At 46.5% G+C, this 16,211-nt stretch overlaps 1 protein-coding gene across 1 annotated transcript; it reads right to left on the bottom strand.

Moving 5' to 3' along the window:
* Positions 1–1,896: 1,896 nt before the first annotated feature.
* Positions 1,897–2,325, bottom strand: LOC147722626 (thymosin beta-4-like). Its single transcript, XM_086966872.1, has one exon. The coding sequence runs from the start codon at positions 2,296–2,298 to the stop codon at positions 2,161–2,163; it is 138 nt and encodes a 45-aa protein (XP_086822998.1). The 5' UTR covers positions 2,299–2,325; the 3' UTR covers positions 1,897–2,160.
* Positions 2,326–16,211: the final 13,886 nt, after the last annotated feature.

Genomic DNA, 16,211 nt, shown 5'->3' with positions numbered 1-16,211 from the left:
AGAAGTATACCTCAAAACCTGTGCCTAGCACAGATATTTTGGTTCATTAGTGGGAATGTTTGCAAATCCCAAAAAGTAGTACATCTTTACACACATGTAGATATAAATTTGTCGGTGAGGATTTACTACTTTTTTGTGAATTGGTCCTAAATTCTGAAATAAGTATTTTCAATGCAATAAGTCTCGCGTTTGTGAGCGTTTAAGCTATTGGCATTGTAAGTGGCAATGCCTTTTATTTATGTGTTTTTAAAAGCGACACATATATATAAAAGGCATTGTTATATCTAATGCCAATAGCTCTATCTCTTGCCAATGTGTGACCACTTTAATGGTGGTCGCACCCCTTTCTTTAGACGCTGCTCACCGTTTTCAGGTTACAGTGAGCAGCGTCTAAAGAAAGGGGCATGGCCAACATTAAAGTGAAAACGCCTATGGGCGCTTTCACCCAGTGATAAAAAATAAATTAATTACGAAAGCTTCTGTAGCGTGGCTGTTGAAGTGAAAACAGCCTGACTCTGTAAATTAAATAAATAAATAAATAAATAAGTGTGGCTGTTATAATTAAAGCGGACTGAGCTGTAATTTAAATAAATACATTATTAATAATGTAAAAGGGTGCAGAGTGCTGCGATCTCCTGGGTGGGATAGGGGATGATGATTAAAGAAAATGTTGCTCACTGACTACATAAATCAGACCTTGTAACAACACAAGTGGCAAGTATAGTCGTTATGGGAGATTACAAATGCAGATAAGTCGGTACCAAGGTGATGAACTACTAGGCCTATTCACAAATGACATGCAACAATTTCGCAAGGACAATACCAGGAGCCAATTGAAAAGGTGGGTGGGAAATGGGCGGAACTTCTATGCCTTACCTCAATACAGCATGCCTAGTATGCCTTACAGAGCAGTGCATCCTCTGCCCAGGCTCGACCTAAAAACCACCTTCTATGAAGATTACATTACTTAAAGATATAGCAAAGTAAAGAGTGGTATATCAATGTTATAATTTTCAACAAATGATAAAAAACTTTGATGACTGCGACTTAATAAGTACATCAATCTAAATTTCAAGAGGAAAGAGAAGTGCAGAATAAAATATGAAATGTTTCCTGTTCATGAAGTCTTGCTTCATGGTTGTTTTGACAGGGTAAGGCTTTTAAAGTGTAATGTGAAGTGTAAAATTAACTTTAACACATTTGGCACTCTAATAAGAGAAATTGACATTTACTATTGTTACTTCTATAAAATTAAGAAAATCAACAGACTTGACGATCCTGGAGGTCTTTTATTGTTTATCTTGTATGTTTAATTTGCAGCATTTACTATTATATATGGCATACCATAAAAATGTCCACATCACCAATAATGTGTGGGCCGCTAGCATGATCCAATGAAGAGTTAATTACCTAATCAATAGTAGCTTTCCCTTTATACTGTCCTCAAGAGCTTCTGTCACAGCCATAAGATTTTCTACAAAGTGAGTACGTAGAATCATCTAATATTATTTTTCCACCACTCTACCCATGAATATATCTAATTTTAGCTTTTATCCCTACCCCAATGCTTCTAAAGTGCAAGACAGGTAGATGTGTCCATGTATAATTGACATCCTGTTTTTTTAAGGTAATCCTACCTCAAAAAGAGCTGCTGACCATTTAAGTTACATTAAAGTGATAAATATGATGTCTATCCCCCAGATGCATCAAGAACCCATTTTGCTATTCCTTTTTTTTTCTTCAGGTTTTAAAAATGTTTTATTTGCATATTAAAAAAAATGTGCATTCCAATAATTAAAATTATTTTTGGACAAATAAAAATGGCACTCGATTAATTGCATGTGGCCCCAGTAGCTCGGCCGTGGTGGAATTGCTGCTGTTGTTCGTCGGGGGTCTTTGCCCGGGCTCCACAGCTGCCCTTTGACACCAGGCTCTGCAGCGCCCCCGCCGGCAGACAGGAGGGCAGCGCCCTCACGCTCTGTCAGTTCTCAGTCCTTGCGCTTTTTTGGTGGAACCGGGCGGGGGCGGGTCACAGTACAACGTTCTCCAACCTCCCTTTGCATCTTGAGTTATTTCATACAAAGTTAAACAGCTAAAAGAAGTAAAATAAGAAGGCAATGCTCGTGGAATGTACAGTGCGTGTTCGGCAGGGTGGGGCCATTAGGATTCGCAGCCTCCTTTCATTTCTTGCTCAATCGTTTCTTTTGAGGGCAGTGGATTCTTCTCCTGTGTTTCCGTCTTCTTCAACTTAGACTTGTCGAATTTCTCGACCTCAGCCATATCCGGTTTGTCAGACATCTTTGCAGATAAGAGTCAGCGAATCCAAGCAGCGAAAGGAATCTTGATCCCTGTGACTGCAGCTATTCCTTTTTTTAAATTTATTTCTGTAATTTTTTATTGTAGAAAAATATATATTTACATGGAGCATAGAATATACATGGGTGGAGGAAGAGAAATGAAGGGGGGAGAAGAGGAAAAGAAGAAAAAACGCCGGGGGGGGGGGGGGGGGGGAAAGTTCGCTGCCAGCTTCCAGTCTTATTGGGGTTGGTCCGATTGCCAGTCTTTCAAGTTCTGCTTGTCGATGTAGTCCTCCGCCCCTTTGTGTTGCTTGGTTGACATCCTTGGTCCCACGCCCCGGAGGATAGAGTGGATAGAGAAAGGTCGAAGAAGAAAACAGAAAGGAGCGTTGCAGGTTACATTCCTGTTGTATGCACAGAGACCGGCGAGGTGTGCCACTTTGCTGATTGCCTAGCTTCGCCGCCTATGGGGGTTTATGCGATGATAGGTAGTTGTCTAGGGAACCCCACATATTCGACTGCCTGTGTGTTTTCGGTGAGTGTATCGCTGTAATGTTGTCAGCCCCTCAAAGGAAGGTGATCCAGTTAAGCCATACTTTAGGCGTGGCTTTCGCTGTGTCTTTCCAGTTGTTTAGGACTGTTTTGACCGCCGCAGTCAGAAGTAGGTCGATGAGGTCACGGTCTTCTATTGTTGTGATTGATGGGGATGCGAAACCCAGGACCAGGCTGTGGAAGTCTATGTGTGTGGTTACCCCCGTGATATCGTTAATTAATGTTCCAATTTTGTCCCAGAATTCCCTAACCTTAGAACAGCTGAAGAGTAGGTGTTCCAGGTCTCCCTTCCCCTTGTCACAGTTCCAGCAGGAATCGCTCTCTCGGATTCCCATGGATGCTAGGCGGGCTGGTGTCCAGTATGCCTTATGTACTAGCCAGAGTTTGGTCTGGTTTAGAGTTGCCGTTACCTTTTTCCTGGAGGTGGATCTCCATAGCTCGGCTCTCTCATCCTCATTTAGCACCCTACCCGCTATTGTTTCCCAAAAATTTGTGACTTTATCGTTGAGTTTGGTAGATTTGGGGCATAGGGCTTTGTAAAGGTGTGCCACTTGGTGTCCTAGTATGTTGAGGTTGGCGGCGTGTTGTATGAGTGATGGTGTTAGACCGTTAAGGTTTGCCTTTCTTATTGCTACCTCGATCTTCAGAAAGTTGTACAGTTCTATGCTCTGTAGGTTGTGCTCCTCCTTAAGGGTGTCAAAAGTTAGGTGCGTGCCTTGTTTCTGAAGGTCGTTGGCAGTGGAGATGCCGTGTCTATACCATGAATGCATGTTCAGAGTCTTATCCCTGTACTTTATTGTGGGGTTGTGCCAAATGGACTCAAATTGACTTTTCCTTATGCTTATTCCTATTAGTTTGTCGACACTTAGGAGCGCAGTTCTTGTATTCTTTAGGACGGGGTTGTCCTTGATTGCTGGGTGCCGGGTGGCTGTGAGAAGGGTGATGAGGTTCATACCTTTAAGTAGTCCCCGCTCAAGTGTCAGCCATGCGGGGGTGTATTCCGGTCTCGGTCGAGCCAGTGGAGCCCTTGTCTAGCTATGCATGCCTTCTGGAATCTTTTGAAATTGGTTAGGTTGAGGCCTCCCAGGTCTTTTGACAGTCTAAGCTTGTGTAGGCTTTTTCTGGGCTTTTTCTCCCTCCACAGAAAGTTGTTCAGCATTTTGTCTAGTTTCTTGTGGAAGTCTTCTGTGTTTATTAGTGGCAGCATGCTCACCATGTAGTTAATCATTGGTGTGAGCATCATTTTAATCGCTTCCACTCTCCGCCACCACGTTGTGAATTTGGGGGACCACCCTTCTACCCTATCCTTAATTTTCTGGAGAGTGGCTTGCTCGTTCTGTTCCAGTGTGGCTCTTAGGTCTCTCTCGAAGAGGAGGCCTAAATATTTTATGGGTTTCTGTTGCCATGTTAGGCCGGACGTGCCTAACACCGTTTTTGTTGTGTGGACGTTCAGCGATTTGCATTCGGATTTGTCCCTGTTCAGTTTGTACCCCGAGACTTGGGCATATTTTTCTTTCGTATCCATCAGTTCTTTGATGGATCTCTCTGGGTCTTCTGTGACTATTAGTACATCGTCCGCATATTCCGCTAACTTGAAAGTTTCTCCCTCTACAGGTATTCCTGCTATGTCTTTGTTGGTTCTGATCATGGTTAGGAGTGGTTCTATCGCTAGTAGGAATAGGGCTGGTGATAGCGGGAACCCTTGTCTGGTCCCCCGTCCTAGGTGAAGTGTTTCTGATGTACCTCCGTTTACTACCACCCTTGCTTTAGGGTCATTGTAGAGGGCCATTACCATCTTCCTATAGTTGGGTCCTAGCCCAAATTTTTCCATGCATTGGTCTAGGAATGGCCATGACACCCTATCAAACGCTTTCTCAGCGTCTAAGGCTATCATGACTGCTGCGTTGGTACTTTTGGAGGAGTGGTTAAATATGTGGCATAGCAGCCTTGTGTTGTCGTGGGACATACGGTTTTTAAGGTAGCCTACATGGGAGCTGTGTATAAGCTTAGGTAGGTATGCATTGAGTCTGTTTGCTACTATTTTTGCGTAGATTTTACAATCTACGTTTATGAGTGAGATTGGTCTAAAATTCATTGCCTGGTTTGTGTCCTTTCCTTCCTTTGGTATTACTATTATGTTTGCTTCCGCCATTGACTGTGTCATGCGTCCATTCTGGACACACTTCGTGAAGACTTCTTTAATGGTGGGTTTGAGAATGTGCAAGTACTGCTTGTAGAATCCGGCCGTGAAGCCGTCTGGCCCTGGTGCCTTGTGGTCTTTCAGGCTTGCCGTGGCTCTCCCTATTTCGTCCTCCGTTATGGTTAGTTCGAGGATGTCTCGTTCCTTGTCTGATAGCGTCGGTGTGGATATGCTTCCTGATAGTTCTTTGCCCCCATCATCTTTTAGTGTTTCGTCTCTCGTATATAGACCCTCGTAGAAGTCTCTGAAGACCTCCAGAATGTCTTTGTTTGCAGTCTGGGACTTGTTATGTCTGTCTTTGATGGCCCCTATCGAGTGCTGTTTCTGTTTCCCCTTAAGGTAGGATGCTAGGTTTTTCCCTGCTTTGTTTGCGGTGCATAGGTTAATAGATTTGTATTTATTAATCCAGGTCCCTGCTCTCTCACTCAGTATTCTGTTGAGTTCATACTTCCGTTTAGTTAGGCTAGTGAGGGTGTTCTTATCTTCTAGGTTGGCTATGTGGCCGTTCTCTAGGTTTTTAATTTCTTTTTCTAGGTCTGCAATTTTTTTGTTTCTTTCTTTGTTCAGCCTGCCCTTGATTGTCATAACGGTCCCCCTGATGGTGGCTTTTAAGGCATCCCATAGCAGTTCCGTGTCTGTCTCTGGGGTGTTGTTAATTGTCATGTACTCTTTTATTGCAGCTTCTATCTCTGCTTTCGCTGAGACGTTGGTGAGCAGATAGTCATCAAAGCGCCATCTTGGCTTTTCATTGTGCTTCCCTGACAGGGTTAGGCTTATATGCGAGTGATCTGAGATTGTCCGAGGCCCAATTTCCGTGTGGTCTATGAGGTGGGTGTGTGTTTCTGACATGAGGATGTAGTCTATTCGGCTGTAGGAGTTGTGTGGGTAGGAGTAAAAGGTATATTCTCTGGTGTCTGGGTTACTTAGGCGCCATGGATCCTTCAGGCTGAGTTTGGAGCACAGGTTCTTCAGGATGTTGCCTTTGTGTGTCGCATGGCTCGGTCTGTGTTGGTGCTTGTCAATCGCTGGGTCTAGAACCTGGTGCATATCGCCAGCGACGGCAAGAAGGTCGCCTAGTGGTAGGGTGTGCAGTTGTGCTCCCACCCCATCACAGAAGGGTCTATCGTCAGTGTTTGGGCCATATATATTGGCCACGTGGATTGTTTCCCCGGCTCTTCTTAGGCTAGTCCCAAGAGTTCTTCCCTGGGTGTCTGCCTGTGAGTACACCACTGCTAGCTTGGAGTTTTTGCTAGTTATTGTCACCACCCCATTTTTCTTGTTCTGTGCTGGTGACCCTATAACATCGCCTATCCAGCTGGCTCTGAGGCGCTTTATGTCATCGGTTTCTAGTCTTGTCTCTTGGAGTACATATATATCGCCCTTAAGTTTCCTGAGGTGTTCGAGCACTTTCCTCCTTTTCACCGGACTGTTGAGACCTTTGACGTTCATGGATACTATCTTAATGTCAGATGAGAGGTTTGTTTGGGTGTTGTGTGTCATTTGTGTTGCTTTGCATTTTGCGGTCTGTGTGGCCTTGCTCTGTGTGAATTGCTGTGGCCCCCTCTCTCTGGTCCTTGGGTGATTAGTGGGTGCATGTGCTTACGCCTGCGCTTGTTGCTCCTAGATGTAGGTGTGGAAGTTATAGAGAAAGAGTAGTAGAAGAGATAGTGAAAGAAAGTAACCCCATGTATGTGCTCCCCGCTCCCCCTCCCTCCCCTGCCTCCCCTGCCCTCCCCTCCCCTCCCACCCCCTCCCTCTGAGGTTCCGTGACAATTGTAAGTGGTGTTTTCGACTCGCACGAATATGGTCGAGTCTGGTATCTATGAACCGCAAATGACGAGTTTAGTGGGTGTACGCGTTTTTGCTGTGCTAGCCTAAAACCGTTCGTTTATTTCCTGGGTTTCTTCATCTGAACCCACGGGTTCCATCTTAGATACGGCATCCATTTTGTTTCTTGCCCTCAAGTAGCCAGCGAACGGACGCTGTCCGCTTCGCGACCCTGGGATTCCCAAACTCTTGCGGAAGACACGTTTTCCTTTGAAGGTGTCTTTATGACGAGGGGGATGACACTGTAAGGCAGATGGCCCCGCTCGAGGCTCATCTTGCCGTGCCGCTCTATTGTCTCAGTTGTGCATTCATTAGGCACGTCCCCTTTGATGCCTGCAACTCGTGTTTCCTGGTACCATCCCTTTTACACCCTCTTCGATCCGTTCGCTAACCTCGTCTTCCTCTGCACCTGTTTCTGTCTCTTCCTTGATTCGTTTACTGCTGATTGGAATGTACTAATGGTGGGAAGATGTACTTTTACAGTTGGGAACCGCCAAATGTTACTGTAATTATGTTCCGGGCCCTGAATACATGAAAGCGACCCCTTATGACTTTTACGATGGGAACCAAGTTGTAAACCTATGTGCACCATGTTATCCTATGCTCAAAAACTGTATAAGAAGAGCGATCCACAGATACAATTTGAAGCAGTCTCCGTGAACTTACATGCTATGTACTTCTCGTGACTTCTGTGTTCCCTGCAGTAATAAACCTCAAATCTTTGATGCCGAAGGAAGTGTCCCGTGTCTCTGTCATTTGTACGCCGGAACAGGTTACCCACAAAGGTTTTAGGTGTTATCCCTGGCACCGCTGGGTCTTAGAAAAACCCAGTCCTTCAGTTGGCGCCCACGTGGGGCTGCATCAGTGGTACCGGTCCAAAGCCCGACGATCGTGAGGAACTTCGTGTTAAATCTCCGAGGGAAGGTGCACCCCGCTTCATCGATCCTGTTGTCGAAACAAGTGGCCCGACGACTTTTCCTGCGAAGATCCCCGCCTCCTGACGGCTGCGACGGACTGCTGCCCTGACTGTAGACCTGTTTTGGCGCCTGGCGTAGACTTGGTACAGCGAGACGATTGACGGGCCTTCCTGGTGACGCCATTGATCTTTGAGTTAAGTATTTGTGGGTCGCTCCCAGAGTCCTTCGTTGTGGGTGCTTAGTTGTTGCATGGTTCCATTGCATTTGTGGTTCTTGGTATTTTGTTCTTTGTTGTGATATTTGACGTCTGCAGTCGCCAAAAACCGAGGGTTTTTGCTCTTTGCAGGGACATTGTAATCCTATAACCCTTGACGTTTGTGAAACTCGGTTAGTGTGCACGATGCCTGGCCGTAGTACTTTGTTCAGTTGCTTTAGAAGTTGTGGTGCGGATTCCCGACTGGAGGACTCGTGTCCGATACCTCCGGTTGGAACTCCAACTTACGAGTTGTACAGTCGACACGGTTTGGGTCCTATTACATTCAATGAGTGTTGGGTTCGTTACACTAAAAAAGACGGTGTCCTTAGTTGGCCACCTCATGGTAGTTTTGAGGCCCCGATTTGAGATAATCTTGAAGCTAAATTGTTCCAAAGAAAAGCAAGGCCGGCCATGTTTGATTCCTTTCGGTTGTGGCGTAAAGAAGCCAAGCAGAAAGAAATCAAGCAGATTAAACGTAATAAGAGAGAAGGAATTGTTACAACGGTAAGAAACGCTGAGCAGTTCCAGCGAGATAAGGAGGAAAAGGAAAAGGAAGTTTTCGATAGATTGCAGCGCATGACTATAGATAAGTGCTTTACCGACGGGTACGGATAAAAAGGAGGAAGCGGTAGAAGGCCCCTTGTTGTCCTATCTCTTGAAGTCACCACCTCCGTATGCACAGGGTACCGCAGTTCCTGTGGTTCCCCCTGTCCCTGTCCCTCCACCTGCTCCTGTTCCTGTACCCCAACCTGTTCCCGTTCTTCAACCTGTTCCTGCTCCTCTACCTGCTTCCGTCCCTACTGCTCCCCCGCTTGTACTTCCTCATACTCCTGCTCCCGCTGCTCCTACTGTTCTGGTTACTCCTGCTGTCCCTTCTGTTCCTGACACTTCTCTTGTTACCCCGTTGAATTACTCTTCTTCCCCATCTTCTCAACGTCGTGTCCCTTCTGTTGCTGCTAATTTTTTCACTTCTCTTGGACCGGTTCTTGAGTCCGCTGGTTCTGATGGTCCCCAAAGGCGAAGTCAGCTTCCTGGTAGTAGGGAACGTGACTCGCTGTATAACATGGCGATGGGATGGATTAGATACCCTCTTAGGAATCCTCCACGTATAGTGCTTGATACGTTTTCTCAATTCAATGAACCGACACAAAGGTTCGTGTTTGAGGAAATGTGCAAGCTTTTGCGTGATCAAATATCGGTTGATGCGTCTGACGATGTATTGACTGCTCTAACTAATCTTCAGCTCCAGTTTGCGAGCGGAATACTGGTGGGTAGTAATGTTCGACGTGCTGTCGAGCAGTTGCTATCTTTTCGTCCTTCTATAATGCCTCGGGCATTGTTTTTAGAAGACATTGAGGAACCGCTAGCAGCGCCTGGTCAGTATCCTATGCGCGAAGTTCCGCCAGTGTGGATGACAGGTAATCCGGCTGCTAATCCTGCTATTTTGCCACATTTCCAGAGAGTGTGGATACATCTTCCGTGGAAACGGTCAGAAGTTTTGCAGGTAAAGCAATCTTTGCCTGACCCTCGCAAAAACCCTGCAGGGTACTATAAAGAATTGTCGCAGCACGTGGATGCTACGATAATGAATCTTGCCGACATTGATATGTTGTTTGGCAATGTCGTACCGCAGCCGGTATGGGCAAAGATTCGTCAGGAAGAATTAGGCGGTGACTGGAATGCACTTCTTGCTGCGGATGCCTTGCAAGTTGGTGGGGCTAAGCCCGAACAGTTGATTGCTAATCTCCCTCAGAGAATAATAACTCTTATGAAGACGCTTATGCCAGCTATGAAGGTAAATTGGGACAAGTTGTCCGCTTGTAAGCAAAAGAAGGATGAGAGTGTCTCTGATTTCTTTACGAGATTTGAGGAGGCATTCATTGATCATAGTGGTCAAGATATGGGTACCGAGGGAGGTCAGCGATTGTTTGTGGACAAGTTTGTATCAAATTTGTTGCCGGACTTAAGCAACAAATTACGGAATTCAGAGAGTGCGTGGGCTGTTTCCACTTCTGCTCAGATATTGGCCACGGCCCAATATTATGAGAATAGAGAGAAAGAGGAAAATGATCGAGCCGATAAAAAGACAAAAGAGCTAAAAACGAAAGTGTTGTTGCAACAAGCGTATCCTCCACGTTCGAATCAGAATGATTCGCAACAGCGGAATCGATCGCAGTCTCAGTCGAATAGGTCGCAATCACGAAATGACTCCTCTTCGCAGAGATCTTCGTTGGGGTACAATCAGTGTGCCTATTGTAGGGGAGAGGGTCATTTGAAATTCGATTGTCCAGTTTTGCGTGATCGGAATAGTGGTAATACATCTAGAGGAGGTCGTAGTGGTCCTCAACAGGCATCACGTGGTAGAGGCCGCAGTGCTCAAAATGATCGTTCTTCTGATTCTAATAATTGTTTCGATCAGCGCGGATCATCGCAAGGAAGATCTGCGCAGTACAATGTGGACGATTATTACGTCGATCAGGGCACTGACGACGGTAATTACTAGGACAGCCATAGACAAGGAGAGGGAGTAGTATCAGTTCCGGTTGATCAGAGAGGGCCTTACGTCGCAGTTGCCACCTCGGGCGTCGTTGAGCCTTTTCTGTTGGACACTGGTACAGCGAAAAGTTCCATCATGCATTCGAAACTCCCTGGCGCACCTTTGTCTGGCTTAACAAATGTTTCCGTTGGATTCTCTGGCGCCCCTGTTAGCAATCCGGTTTCGTGCCCTTTGCCCCTTGCCATTGGGCCTCGCGAGCTGAAAGCTCCTTTGATTTTGACTACTGGTTGTGGTGAAAATCTCTTGGGCCTGGATTTGCTGAAATGTCTGTATGCGACTTTGTATTGTTCTCCTGCGGGAGTAAAGCTTACGTTGGGTGAGAAAGTTGTCTCTCCTATGTACTTATCCATCGACAAGCTTCCACCGGAATTGAGTTCTCTTCCTGCATCTTTGTGGGCAACAGGTCCCAATGACGTGGGCCTGCTTGACATCTCCCCTTATGTTGTTCACTTGAATTCTAATGTGCGATTGCCACGTATTCCCCAGTATCGTATCTCCCTTGATGGAGAGCGAGCGCTGTTAGCAATCATCTACGATTTGATTGAGAAAGATGTTATCGAGGAAACTCTGGGAAACGTGTGCAATAGCCCTGTGCTGCCCATTCTGAAGCGCACTGATCCATCAAAGCCCCCTGTTTATCGTTTTGTTATCGATTTACGGGAGGTGAATAAAATTGTGATTCCTCAGTTCCCTGTGGTGCCCGACATTACGGCTCTACTGACTCTGATTCCAGCCTCTGCATCTTGGTTCTCGGTGATCGATCTGAAGAATGCTTTCTTCAGCATTCCGATTGCTGAGGAGAGTAGGGACCTTTTCGGTTTCTCTCTTGGTGGCCGCAGCTTGAGGTTTAAACGCGCACCTCAGGGCTACTGTGAGAGTCCATCGATATACAGTCAAGCCTTGAAGAGCCAACTTGATGCGTTTGTGTTGCCGGTCAGTGCGGCCTTGATCCAATATGTCGACGACTTACTGGTGGCTGCAGATACTCAGGACATTTTCAAAATTGCTACGGTGTCGTTGTTGCAGCATCTCTGTGACTTACATCACAAGGTGTCACCTTCTAAACTGCAATATTGTTGTCAAGAAGTAACCTATCTAGGTCACTTATTGTCAAAGGAGGGAAGACGGTTGACCCCAGAGAGAATTGCAGCGATTGCCAGAATGACTGTGCCAACAACTCAGAGAGATGTGCGTGCCTTTTTAGGTATCACGTCATACTGCAGGCAATGGATCCCAAATTTTTCATTGCTAGCGAAACCATTGGTGGCTCTTACGTGCAAGGATGTTCCAACTCCTTTACCATGGAAGGAAGAATGTCAGAAAAGTTTTTCTGAATTGCGTGACGCGTTTTGTTCGGCCCCTGTGTTAGGTACCCCTGACTACAGTAAGCCGTTTACACTATACGTTCACGAGAGGGAAGGTTGTGCGTTGAGTGTTTTGTCGCAACAATTCGGCGGTAAGCAACGTCCATGTGCATATTTTTCCTCGACCTTGGACCCAGTAGCTAGAGCATTGCCGAGTTGTTTGAGAGCAACGGCGGCAGCTGCGGTGTCCATCCGACAATCTGCAGGATTGGTCATGGATAATATGCTTACGGTGATGGTTCCGCATGCAGTTGACCCTCTCTTGAATCGTACGAAAACCCAACACCTGACGAGCGCAAGGTTGTCTGGGTATGAGTTGGCGCTTTTGGCAAGTCTCATTCAAATAAAACGTTGTAATGTCCTGAACCCGGCGACTTTGTTGCCAATCAGTATGGAATCAGACGAAGTAGCACCTCATGACTGCTATCTACGAACTGAGGAAGAAACAAAAGGTCGTGTTGATTTGAAAAATACTCCATTGGAAGATCCCGATGGGACTCTGTATGTGGATGGGTCGTGTTTTAAGTTGCCGAATGGTGATGTGACGACTGCGTATGCTGTGGTGACGTTGAGTACGGTTGTGGAAACTGCGAGATTGAATCAGAATTCTGCTCAGGCGGCAGAGCTGATTGCTTTGACTAGAGCGTGTGTGTTGTCGAAAGGGAAACGGGTGAATGTGTTTACGGATAGTCAGTATGCATTTGGTGTCGCGCACAGTTTTGGACGTTTGTGGAGAGAGAGAGGTTTTATGACATCGCATGGTACAAAGATTCAGCATGGACAGCTTGTGAATGATCTTTTGGATGCACTTACATTGCCTGAGCAGGTGGCGATTATTAAATGTAGTGCACACCGTAAGGTGACAGATGATGTTGGTCGTGGCAATGCGTTTGCGGATGAGATTGCTAAGGAGACTGCCCGGAATCTTAGCACTAAAATGTATGTGACGAGTTCGGTAAGGTGGCCTGCAGAAACTGGTATGTGTGATGACACTATCGAGAGTGTGAAAGCGATTCAGAACGAGGCCACTGAGTCTGAAAAGACGAAGTGGAAAGAGAGTACGGGAAAGTTGGATGCGAATGGTTGTTGGATTGATTTGTCGGAGAATAAGAGATGGATGTTGCCGGATGCGTATGTGCTGGCTGTTGTAACGATGGCACACGGCTTGGCACATATTAGTGCGAAAGGTATCTGCAAGTTGTTGTCCCCTGTATGGAAGAATGATGGTATTGCTAAGTGTGCTGAGAGATTGGTTAAGAATTGTATGATATGTATGATGTACAATCCTGGTAAGGGAACTCCTACACCTCCTGGCCATTTTGCTCCCCCTTCATGTCCCTTTGAGGTGATTCAGCTAGACTTCATCCATATGGAGCGATGCAATAACCTGAAGTACGTTTTGGTTGTGGTTTGCGCATTCTCCCGATGGATTGAAGCCTACCCTCTCAAAGACAACACTGCTCTGTCCACTGCAAAAATCCTACTGAAGGAATACTTTCCTCGGTATGGAATGCCATGGATTGTATGGTCTGATAACGGAAGTGAGTTTGTGGGGAGTGTGATGAAGAGTGTGTGTAAGGGCCTTGGAATTACACAGAAATTCCACAGCGCCAATCATCCCCAATCAGCAGGTTTGGTTGAAGGGTATAATGGCACCCTTAAATTGAAACTAGCGAAGATTCAGGCTACGACTGGTCTCTCGTGGCCTGACGCTTTGCCCTTAGCTCTTCTGTCAACTAGGGCGACTGTACACTCCCGAGTAGGGCTTAGTCCCTACGAGATTGTGTTCGGCCGCCCTGCCAATGTTTGGGGGCATCCTAGACCCAGTGTGTTCTCTGATCTTGAGTACCCAATGTTGATCGATTATCTTCATGATCTGACTGCTAAACTGAGGTTAATTCACCAACAGGTCTTTGAAGCACTGCCGACGCAGACGGAGGGTCCAGGCCACCAGCTCCAGCCCGGAGACTGGGTGGTGACGAGGAATTTCGCCCGGAAGCGCAACCTTGAGCCTCGTTTTACCGGCCTACCAAGTGCTCCTTGCCATGAGGACTGCTGTTTGTTTGGAAGGGCGTAAGAACTGGGTGCATGCCACCCATACCAAAAAGGTACCTATACCTTTACCAGCAGACACGTGGGTGAGGAAGGGCATCGCCTCGTCTGAAGTCGAAACTGTGCCGACCTTCGTTCCTTTTAGCGATGCTCAGCCTGTCGGAGAGACCTCAGTGCAGCAGAACGACATTGTTGAACATTTGTCATCACAAAACTCAAGATCTGAACAATTGACTGATCAACAGAACTCTGCCTCATCATCGGATCAACTGTTTGACGAACAGACACGTCCTGGGAGAAGCCGATATTTTCTTCGATCCAATACTAGAGACAAATAAAATTATCTTTGCTTTCTCCCCAGACATCTACGTTACCCTATTGCCACTATTCAGTCTGAACACACTTCCATAATTGTGATTTCGTGAATTTTGAGCCTTTTTCCATGTATGTGTTTTGTTTCCACAGCTAGGAGATTTTGTACATATTGTTGATTAAAGATACCTTACATCCGGGTAGACCGTAGGGCCGCGCGGGTACTTCCTTCTGGTTAGTAGGTCTTGACACTAGGTCAGAGACCGTCGATTCCTAGGAACTCCTGGGGATTGACTATTGCTACACAGAACGAAGTGCGTCAAGAACGTAGCGGACGGTTTTAGAGGATGGCTTTCTCGAAGCTGTCGGAATTGGAAAAAGCTCAGGCCCAAAGATTCGAATTACGCCGAATTTCACGTACAAAATGCTTCATGTTTCAGATGTTCCTTCTATTTTTAACTGTTTCTTCGTTATTGGTGGGTGGGGTGTATTACATGATACAGTCATTTTTGCCTTCTGCCTCACCTACCCCTTCTTCTGAACCTAAACGTACCTCCACTGTTTCCCCTCATTCCTTCCACATCCTACCTCAACACGAGCAGGTTAGACGTGCGGAATTCATGAACAATTCCTTCGTTCAGCTCCTTCACCAGCATCAGTTGGTGATGAACACTACCAATTGTTGGGTGTGTGGGTTAATGCCACATACCACCGATAAGGGAATCCCGTATTTGGTCCTTCCTTACAGTTCCCAGGGTTCAGCTCGAGCATTCCAAACAATGTTTCGGAGCGCACTAGATTCCTACCCCAATCGAGAGCCACGTTCTCCACACTTTGGTCCCGGTCCGTACCATAAGCCTTTGGCAATAGCGATTGCTGATTTAGATAGGGATATCTATGAGCCGTCGCTCATCCCAAAGGAAGAGGTGCGAGCCTATAGGGATCTCAGTGAGGTTGAGTATAGTGCGCTCGTGGGCGAAAGACAGCTCAAAAGCTCGTCTCCAATATGGATCGTACCCCACCTTGGTAATTTCTGTCTAAAAGGCCGTGGCCGAAGCCCGAGAGCTCACCTTGGAGAGAGTGCTTGCTCTGAGACGTATGTCTTGCCAATGCACTCTTCCCCTGTTCTCCTGACTGCCAAGGGTACGTACTTTGTCTGTAACGACCGTGCATATACATGGTTGCCCCTTGACTTTGCGGGCACCTGCTATATTGCAAACTTGTTGCCACCGACTTTTACAGTCGCCTCCGATTACCACAAGACCAGAGTTGTGAGGGGCGTGATTAGCAAAGAGGACACTGCCGGTCAAGAGGCAGGAGACTTTTTCAAGGGTTTCTTGCCGTTTTGGGGGCCTATGATCAATAGTAGGAACCTGAGACAGTTGACTCGAGTGGTGGAATCGACCGCTAACATCACTGCCAGTGCCCTTGGTAATATCACAGCAGAGCTTCAGGCGGATAGGCTGATGATGTTACAAAATCGTATGGTTTTAGACATTGTCTTAGCAGATCGAGGTGGAGTATGTAAGGTGATCCATTCGAGCTGTTGTATTTTCATTCCAGACAACGCTCCGACTGTCTATCAAGCCATCTCGAAGTTGCATAAGATCTCTGAGTCCATACACGTGGACGTAGGGGATTGGACGCTACTAGGGTGGTTTTGGGGCCTGATGTCGACTTGGGGTTGGAAAATTCTGATGATCATCGGGGTTGTTGTAGCATTCCTGTTCACGTGTTGCCTTTGTGTGCAGTGTGGTCCTGCCTTATGTGGCCTCTGTGCTACGACGTGTATAAGGCAGCCGCCTGTTACCAAAGGAACTCTGATGGATAGAATTATGTTGCAGCAGCATCTGGATGGTCTGATGAATATCGAGATC

Source organism: Lissotriton vulgaris, chromosome 4_1 (assembly GCF_964263255.1).
Source record: "Lissotriton vulgaris chromosome 4_1, aLisVul1.2, whole genome shotgun sequence".
Taxonomy (NCBI): domain Eukaryota; kingdom Metazoa; phylum Chordata; class Amphibia; order Caudata; family Salamandridae; genus Lissotriton; species Lissotriton vulgaris.
The sequence above is the reverse complement of the archived record's forward strand: the minus strand, read 5'-3'. Positions and strand labels throughout refer to the sequence as shown.

What these genes read in the sequence shown, in the direction of transcription:
- LOC147722626 (XM_086966872.1), bottom strand. Translation starts at nt 2,298, where the DNA reads ATGTCTGACAAACCGGATATGGCTGAGGTCGAGAAATTCGACAAGTCT.